Source organism: Gymnoscopelus braueri (assembly GCF_963280865.1).
Source record: "Gymnoscopelus braueri genome assembly, chromosome: 9".
NCBI lineage: Eukaryota > Metazoa > Chordata > Actinopteri > Myctophiformes > Myctophidae > Gymnoscopelus > Gymnoscopelus braueri.
Genome location: NC_137610.1, coordinates 39,786,519 through 39,795,590, shown reverse-complemented (window position 1 = coordinate 39,795,590; position 9,072 = coordinate 39,786,519). Strand labels below are relative to the sequence as shown.

At 42.4% G+C, this 9,072-nt stretch overlaps 1 protein-coding gene across 1 annotated transcript; it reads right to left on the bottom strand.

Annotated features, from left to right (window-relative positions):
- adat1 (adenosine deaminase tRNA specific 1) lies at nt 1–9,072 on the bottom strand. Its single transcript, XM_080437560.1, has 9 exons — nt 8,819–9,072; nt 8,647–8,715; nt 7,907–7,961; nt 7,255–7,385; nt 4,245–4,911; nt 3,275–3,420; nt 3,027–3,126; nt 2,414–2,500; nt 1–315 (listed from the first exon to the last, which is right to left on the bottom strand). The coding sequence occupies exons 1-9, from the start codon at nt 8,958–8,960 to the stop codon at nt 183–185; spliced, it is 1,530 nt and encodes a 509-aa protein (XP_080293686.1). The 5' UTR covers nt 8,961–9,072; the 3' UTR covers nt 1–182.

Below are 9,072 nucleotides of genomic sequence, written 5' to 3'. Positions count from 1 at the left end.
ATATCTAGTCTATACTGAGTCTCTCCAAATGGGTTTCAAAGCCACTGTGGTGACCAGCACCATTTTTAACTGATGAACCGTTGGTCCAGATAAGCTCTCCTAATATAGAGAAGTGTTGTATATAGTCTTTATCAGTGGGCCACCGTTTGCTTTAGTCGAGTCATGTTTCCCACACCCTCGGGTCATTGGAACTGCAGGAGACGTCGGTCTCCGCGTGGCCACAGAGGGAACGCCTGGGTAAGGAGCTGCTTCCAGGCCAGTTGGTAAAGGTGGGATGCCTGCTTATAATCCCAGCAACTCTGTAGCTCCTTCCCCCTGTGTGTGCGCGCACACACACACACACACACACACACACACACACACACACACACACACACACACACACACACACACACACACACACACACACACACACACACACACACACACACACACACACACACACACACACACACACACACACACACACACACACACACACACGTTATTCAAGCAGACGTTTGTGGCAGGAAACAAGAGTATTGTCCTTATCTAATTGTGAGGTTATTTCCGGTATGCGTGGCTCTGAAAGAATGAACATGAGCGTGGCCTGAAAATCTGCAACATCAGTACCTCTGTCCAAATTCAGAAGACTGTGACTAAATAATGCACTAGTACCACTAGAAGACAAGACCAGCTCTTTGCAGTCGCTCTCATATTGTCGCTGTCCTTCTATGTCCAAAACTGTTACTTTTCAGACATGGGAAAAAGACGTCCTACATCCAACGTAACGTCCAATGGAGTTATTGAGTCACTACTAACATTCTAGGTAAAAAAAATCCAATTTGTTTCAGAAAATACTGTAGCAAGATCAGATCTAAAACCTGACAATGTGTTGCATCGCAGCTCGTGGTGAGCTTGTAGATTGGCTATTTTTGCGAGACTGTCATACGATTTCTATAAAATACGGCATTCATTAACCTCTCGAACCCCCGGAATCCCTATTCTGGGGGGAACAGTCGCCAAAAATAGAGCTTGTAGATCGGCTATTTTTGGCCAAGAGATTTGGTGTAGATGGGGAAGAAAGCGGTCCAAGTAGAGTTGCAACTCACTCAGGTCTGTTTCACTAAGATTAGAGGGTTTAAGGAGGGGTTAACACTAAGGATTGTACTGTGCTCTAAAGCATTTTGGAATGCAACTGTGCGTGAGAAGGAGGAGCTCCTGTTGGTTGACAAACAACTGCAAAGAACAATGAACACTTGGATTACGCAGGTTACAAAACCAAGTCTTTCTTTTTATTCTAAATGGACACGTGACAGTTGAGCTGAGCTGTCCCACCTTGAGAGAAATGCTATTGTAGTTGTGTAAAATAGTAGGATAAAGCTGTAGTGTGTGTGTGTGTGTGTGTGTGTGTGTGTGTGTGTGTGTGTGTGTGTGTATGTGTGTGTATTGTGGGGTCCCATTTGTGAGACAGGGCTGAGCCAGGATCAGGTTATCTTCAGCAGAGCTGACACACAGAGGTACTACTGTTCTCTCAGGAGAGAATCCTCAGCCATTAATGCAAACTGCTACGCACGCAGACACGCACACACGCATATAGTGTGAGAAGGTGCGCCCATGAAGGTGCACAGACTCAGAGACACACAATGTGAGCACAAACAGACGTGCATGTGAACCAGCACAGGCACGCGTAAACACACAAGCATGCACATGCTATCTTATGTCTTTTGCCAGGAGCGAAGAGTCATAATGTCATAATTCAACTGTTCAAAAAATCTTATACATAACTCATAAACAATGGAATATTCTGGTATGATGCAATACCGGGACACTAACTTCAACAAAAAGATAATTCAAAGTGTTAATCCCTCTTCCTGGAAGCATTTTAGTGTCCATTAAGGGTGGCTGGACGTTGCAGGACTGGAGTGTGCCATTAGCAGACCACGCAAAATAGTTTTACAACGTTCTTACTCAACTCTCTCCACTCAGTCCAAAGAACCTACTTAATAGCTCAGTGAAGAATTACCTTTCACAATATATACTTTTATGTTCTTGTCTTGATGTTATTTTTAATCATTACTACACAAATGTACACAAGTAACTCTGGATCAGAGTGTTCGACAGAATGGTTTGAAATTTGTGACTCGACTTTACTCGTCCCAAACCAATAACCACCCATGAACCCCAGCATCCCAATTCTGGGCGAACATTCGCCAAAATAGCCAATCTACAAGCTCACAGCTATTTTTGGCGAAGACCAAAAAAAAGCGGTCCAAGAGCAGTTGTAACTCAGGTCCGCTTTTACTAAGAATAGAGGGTTTAAGACTAACGCAGGATTCCTGAAACTTGTGAGTCTAGAGCTGAAAAGAAGTGTACTAAAACGGACTATGAGGGGGGAATAAGAATGAACATTCAAGTGGGTTCATATTGTTACCTGAGAGAGTCAGGTACAAGAGACGGGTCCGTGGCAGACACTAGAGACAGGAAGGTATGGAACAGCTCCACCTTACAGAGAAGAGACCTGCACACACACAGTGGTGAACAACCAGTGACTCAACCACAGCACTTGAGTCAAAGTATAGATACTCCTGGTCAAATATTACAAATATTACTACAAGTGAACGTTGCTCTGTCAAAAATATAAATAGTAGTAGTGAAAATATTTTCACTCTATTTCAAATAGAGCTTAAGTGGTTCATTCATAATGCACTTTCCCTTCCTGGAAATGTAGTGGTACAATATTCGTCTTTTAAATGTAGTGGACTGAAAGTTATAAGTATCCAAAAATAAAAACACTCAATAAAGTACAGATGCTCAGAAAATGTACACAGTGCTCAAGTACATGTACTTAGTTACTGTCCACCACTGCAGATAAACAGCCCTTCATATGCTGAATGATGCCATTGTTATGATGGCATCATTATGTGGTTGTGTGCAATGTCATAAAAAGCAAGAGGATGAGCTGTGAAGGTGAAGTTATGTGTACCATCATGTTTTTAATGTACGTGAAATATATGTCAAAAATAATCACTGCATATTGTCCTTACCTGGCTTTAGCTGTACCAAAGGCCTTCTTGGTGGCACCGTGCTTGTAGCCATTGGCAGTGACATCTAGCGGTTGATCAGGTACATTACACCAGCTGATAGCTAGAACAAAAAAGTGTCTTTACATCAACTTTTCAAACCAGTTATAATTATTTTTTCTATTAATATACCTAAACATTACACCTGAGCGTTCATTTAACACTGTGTACAAACAGTGTTCCATTTTGTACAATTTTGAACAGCACTCTACCTGCTCCACAGGGGGAGATCCTGCCCTGTCCAGCCTGGTGTGTGAGCTCAGTCTGGGCCTGGCTGCAGGGGAACTCCAGGCCGGACTGAAAGACCTCTACAGGACACACTGAGAAACCAGCAGGGAGGTCAGATACATGGGAGCACCTGCACAACATACAGTAGACAGGTGAGCCTCAGTTAAATGTTTTTGATTGATTGATTGAATACTTTAACAATTTACCTTGTATGTCCAAAACAGTTACTTCTCGGGAAATGGAAAAAAAAGTATCCTGTGTTCCGATGGATCCAATGTAATTATTATTATTATTTATATATTTTTTTAAAGATGTATTATTATTATTTTTTCTGCCTTTATTGATAGGATAGTAGATTGACAGGAAATGGGGAGAGATGGGGAGTGACATGCAGCAAAGGCCGTCGGGTCGTCGAACCCGCGAGCAATGTCAGGCTACTTTGGAGCCTAGGTGCCTGGACCGCTAGCCAGCCAGACTTTATTTGCTATTTACACTAATGCATTTGACACTCTTTGTATGTATAAATATGGAGATACAAGGTTTATAGTTTCACTAACATGCAAACAGTATGTTCCTGTCCTGTATTGTCTGGGTTATTGCGCTGACGATGAGAATGTCGATCAGTTTGTTCAGGTTTCGGTACCCAGCATTGGCCGGGTTATTGTATGGGTGAAATAGGCTCTCCTCTCTCTCTCTCCCAGCGCCGCCTCGCTGTCTGGTTGATCGAGCTCTCCCTCTCTCTACCTCCATCCCTCTCCCTCTCACTCCCTCCCTGTATCTCTCCCTTTCTTTCGAGCTCTCGATCGAGCTCTGGTCTAACATCACACACATCTATCTATGGATGTACTATTTGTAAAGAGGGTGTGTGTTGCATTCATAGAAATCACAATAAATGGTACGCTGCACTGTTTCTCACATATCCACTGGGAAAAAAAACCTTGTAAAGAAGCCCACCTGGTGACTAAGGCTCTTTGCATAACTTCATGGCTGTAGGGACACGTTCCAACCACAACGGCACTGAAATAGAGTCCCTCTTGCAGGTAGTGGGAGAGCAATGCACCCTGGAAACCCAGCACGCCCCAGCGAGCGATTTTGTCACTGCAGGATAGGGACAGAGTTGGCTCCCCGCGTCCAGGCTTCACCCGAAGTACCCCGGCACTGTGATACCCCACCCCTGGTAGGAGAGGGTCTGCTTGGCCACCTGGGACACACTTAGCCCCTGTTCTGCAGATGTCCGGAAGGATCTGTGAACTCTCCGCGGTATGATCTGGCTCATTCAGGTCTATGTGTTCCCTGGTGTCGCCCTCTGAATGTTCCGTTGAAGTTTGTGAAACATTGTTTGCGGGCAATACTGTAACATGACTTTGCTTTGTTGTGTCTGAAGCAGAGACTTCCAGCTGGGTTGCATCTCCTCTGCTCTCTGGGTCCGTCTCTTCTGACTTAATTTCATCCGGACAGTGAAGCTTAGTATTCCTCCCTTCGGTCAGCTCCTTGGCTCTCCGCTTCAGGGATCCTCCCCCGTCTGTCACGTCACCGCTGCTTTTAGGGGCCTCCTGTGATCTGATTGGAGGGCAGGGTTGGGACTGGCTGTCAGTCAAAGGGATGATGGAGGCATCACCACCTGATAATACATAAAAGATTAATGGGGGGAGCGGGGGGGGGGGGGGGGTGCTCATAGTAGAGAAGTTCCTGTTGCAGGGGCACAGGAACTCCTCCTCAAAAATAACAGGAATGGTAAATGATGCATTTATATAGCGCCTTTATCCAAAGCACTTTGCAATGTGCATTACATTAACACATTCACCAACAGCTGAGGAAAACATGAAAGGTACCAACCTGCTTATCGGGAGCATAGTGGTTCAGTGTCTTGCTCAAGGACACTTTGACACTAGCCCTGTGAGCTGGGGATTGAGCCGGGAACCTTCTGATTCCCAAGCAGCCGCTATACCTCTAACCACTGCCAACTGCCAACAAGTTTGAACTAAAACTAAGATGAGAGAACATATTACCCCAGTTTTAGCATCACTACATTGGCTCCCGGTTGTTTTTAGGATTGATTTAAAAATTATTTTACTTGTTTATAAGGCTCTCAATGGTCGGGCACCCTCCTACCTCTATGACCTCCTCCCTAGATACGTTCCAAACCGCCTCCTCAGGTCCTCTAGTGCAGGCCTACTCGAAGTGCCTGAAATGTCTTATAAAAAATACGGTGAAGCAGCATTCTGCTTCTACAGGCCGACGGCTTGGAATAAGCTCTCATTACTTCTAAGACAGGCACCATCTGTAGACAGTTTACTTGCTTTTAGTTGACTCTGTTTCTTCTAAATCTCTGTGTTGTTATTTATGTCTTTACTGTTTTGCTCGACTCACTGCCTTTTATTTTTAGCCATGATTTTTTTGCCACTGTTCTTTGCTATTGTTCTATTTTCTTGTTTTTTTGCTCTGTTTTTAGTTTTTCTTGCTCTGTAAAGCACTTTGAGCTGTATTTATGTCATGAAAGGTGCTATATAAATAAAGTTTATTATTATTATTATTATAATTATTAACCCTAACTTAGGAACTTAAAAAGGTATGGTAAGTGATATTTTGTTGTTAATACGAAGTTCTTGTTGAAAATGTAAAGCTCTATATTGCGATAGTGATCATTGCTCTTTGTTCAGTAACTGGGGTCTTCCCATCTGTCCAGCTCTTTAATACACAGAAAATAGATTTTCTGGTAGGTTGCGAATTTCATCCAATCAGGAGAGAGCACTAATTTATCAGCTTCAAATTTTAATAGTGTTCCACATTACATTGTCTGCTCATTTCTTTATGTTATCACTTCCAATTTCACTTGTTTATTCTGTATGAGTTCTCTAATTGGATAAAATTGGTATAGCGACCTGAAAATGCATTTTCTGTTAAAGAGTTGGAGAGACAGGGTTAGGGTTAGCACAGGGTCAGATTCAGAATACAGAGCTATTTAACATTATTTACCAAAGAAAATCACTTACTGCACCTTTAATGCCAGAATATAATTCTGATGACAGTTAATGTTGTAATATTTTATTCACAGCATCAACACTACGATGTTTCGACCTTGCTGTCTTTTTCAAGTAACTTGAAAAAGACAGCAAGGTCGAAACGTCGTAGTGTTGCTGTTGTGAATAAAAAATTGGAGCATTGAAAAGTGAGTTGCGAGCCTCCATCTTGTTTTCATGACGTAGTTTTTGCAGTTTGGCTCAGCACCAGAAACGGAGGATGCGTTATTCTTTCTTTGAAAGTTAATGTACCGGTAGTAAGGCCTTCTGATGTTCATCAATGGATGCTGCTGCTTAATGGCCCATTCAGTCAGAAACTATTTGTTTTTTGTTATACCATACAAGGGACCTTTCAATGATCATGTTCCACCTACCACAGTTACACATCTAACAACAAAGTGTTCACTGGATCAGACTTATTAAATATATTCTTGATTCATAACGATAGCATATGCGACTAATATACAGTAAATGAACCTATGACATGCAGATAAATAACGATTGCATATGAGACCAATAGAAATGAACCTATAACACGCAGATCAAAAAAGTGTTCCTTCCATATTCGCTCCACAGCAACACACTCCACTGCACTGGTCTCCAATACTGGGAAACATTGACTTCCCAGCACAAACATTAACTTCTAACAGGTAAAAACTTAAACCTACACTGTAAAGCCATCACTTGGGCATACTGATTATTATGCAAGCCAAAGAAACATCGGACGATTATGATAAAAATTACTCCATCTATCCACAACACATGGATGTATCTACTTCAAACCACAGCAGAAACCGACCCTGAGAAAATACCCACCCCTTACTGCTGTAAAACTGACACACACACACACACACACACACACACACACACACACACACACACACACACACACACACACACACACACACACACACACACACACACACACACACACAACGACTCACAGGGAGTGTGACTGGTGAAGAAGAGGAAGGACACTCCGTGTTGAAGCTTCCATTTCCTCTGTTGCTCAGCCTGACAGAAGATGGAGCTGCCCTGACCACACACCGCCCTGCGTAGCTGCTCCATCAGGTACCTGTGGAAACGTGTACACACACAAAATGATGATAACATGCAATTTGTAACAGAGCTCGGTAGCAGGAGACAGAATCATTACAGTCATGCTGCGTGCCGTGGAGTGGTATAAATAAACCAGTGGTTCCCAGAAACTTGATGTCTCCCCAGGACCCAAACAAGTGAAAATATAAAATCTAAAAAAATTACAGTTAGGTTAGATCTAGGGTTAGATTTGTATTTATTTATATTAGTAAACCCATAAAGTAGATACTGCATCTCTCTACACAGAAATAAACAGCTACAAGGAAGAGCAGATGTTAACATACTGTCTGGACATAGGCTCTCCCTGCTGCTGTGTTCACATTAACGGTGACAAAGCGACATAACATCCAAGCGTCCAGCTTGTGTGGTCATATGGGTTGGCCGCAAACCCTTTCCAGATTTTCAGGTGGGCCCTGATCCAGAAAAGTTTGGCAACCACTGGTGTAGTCACACCCAACTTCAGAGTCCAATTACTGACATAATTTGTTTGTCACTAACCTGACACATCCCCTTCTGGCAATGACCTCTGCATGGCTGTCATTGAGCACATCACCTAAAAAGGATCAGAGAGGAAAGATGACAATGATCTTGTGTAAAATACCCAGTGTCATTAAACTCCCTATGCACACAATTATGCACAATAAAAGAAAGGGAAAATGTATATAAAGAACTTAATTTTAATGTCCAATATCCATGCTCATGTATCCATGCTATTCATATCCATGCAATCCATCCATATCCATGCTATGTTACATCATTCTGGTTAGATATATTCTATATATTATACATGTATTGTAGCCACAGGCAACTCTTGATTCTATTTTTAATATCTGGAATCTAGAGTTGCAATACCAACCCTTGACAGCCCATACATCCAAACAGAAAAGTTCGAAAGAGGATAATTCAAGCTTTCCGTACAGCTGCAACGTTGGTGAGTTTAACGTCTTTTAATACAATCAGATAGGACTATTCTGTTTGGATGTATGGGTAGCCCTGGTTCAGAGCGTTAGTGAGTTCCCTCTCACTAACGCTCTGAACCAGGGCTAGATGTATGGGCTGTCAAGGGTTGGTATTGCAACTCTAGATTCCAGATATTAAAAATAGGATATAAGAGTTGCTTGCGGCTACATGTATTGTATAATATATTTAAAATATATTATACAGTAATTTACATAAAATCTTTAACCAAGATCTATAATAATGGCTTATAATACAAAACCAAACAAAACAAAACAGACCTTTGGAGCTCATGGCTGTGCGTCCAATACATTTGGTCCCAGTTCCCAAGGAAACTACCTCCTTCTCAACTGTGCAGGAAATGGATAACATAATTAAGTCGCATATTGTGCTTAATTTTCAAACATATTCATACAAAAATATACATATTTTTCTGTTCATTCACTGTCCAACCTTTATCACTGTCACAACAGTGGGTGAGCTTCACCACAGCGGCCACTAGGGTCCACTCTCTGCCCGGCTCAGGCTTTCCTCTCTTAGGAAGCTCGTTGAAGCGCTCGTAGCATAACTGGGCGATTTCATCAGCGGTCCACATACTCTTAAACTTAAACAGCAGGGTGATGGAGGCTGGACCCCATTCACAACTGAACCAATGGATTTTGCATTTCGTACACAATATATGATCTGTAATGACTTGAAGAAGGACG

Bases quoted from the DNA above. Each gene is read 5' to 3' on its own strand.
- adat1 (XM_080437560.1), bottom strand. From the start codon at position 8,960: ATGTGGACCGCTGATGAAATCGCCCAGTTATGCTACGAGCGCTTCAAC. The intron at 4,912-7,254 runs GTGAGTCGTTGT...ATGTATTATCAG, and splicing joins CTTCACCAGTCACACTCCCT to GTGGTGATGCCTCCATCATC. The intron at 3,421-4,244 runs GTGGGCTTCTTT...TATGTTGTGCAG, and splicing joins CAAAGAGCCTTAGTCACCAG to GTGCTCCCATGTATCTGACC.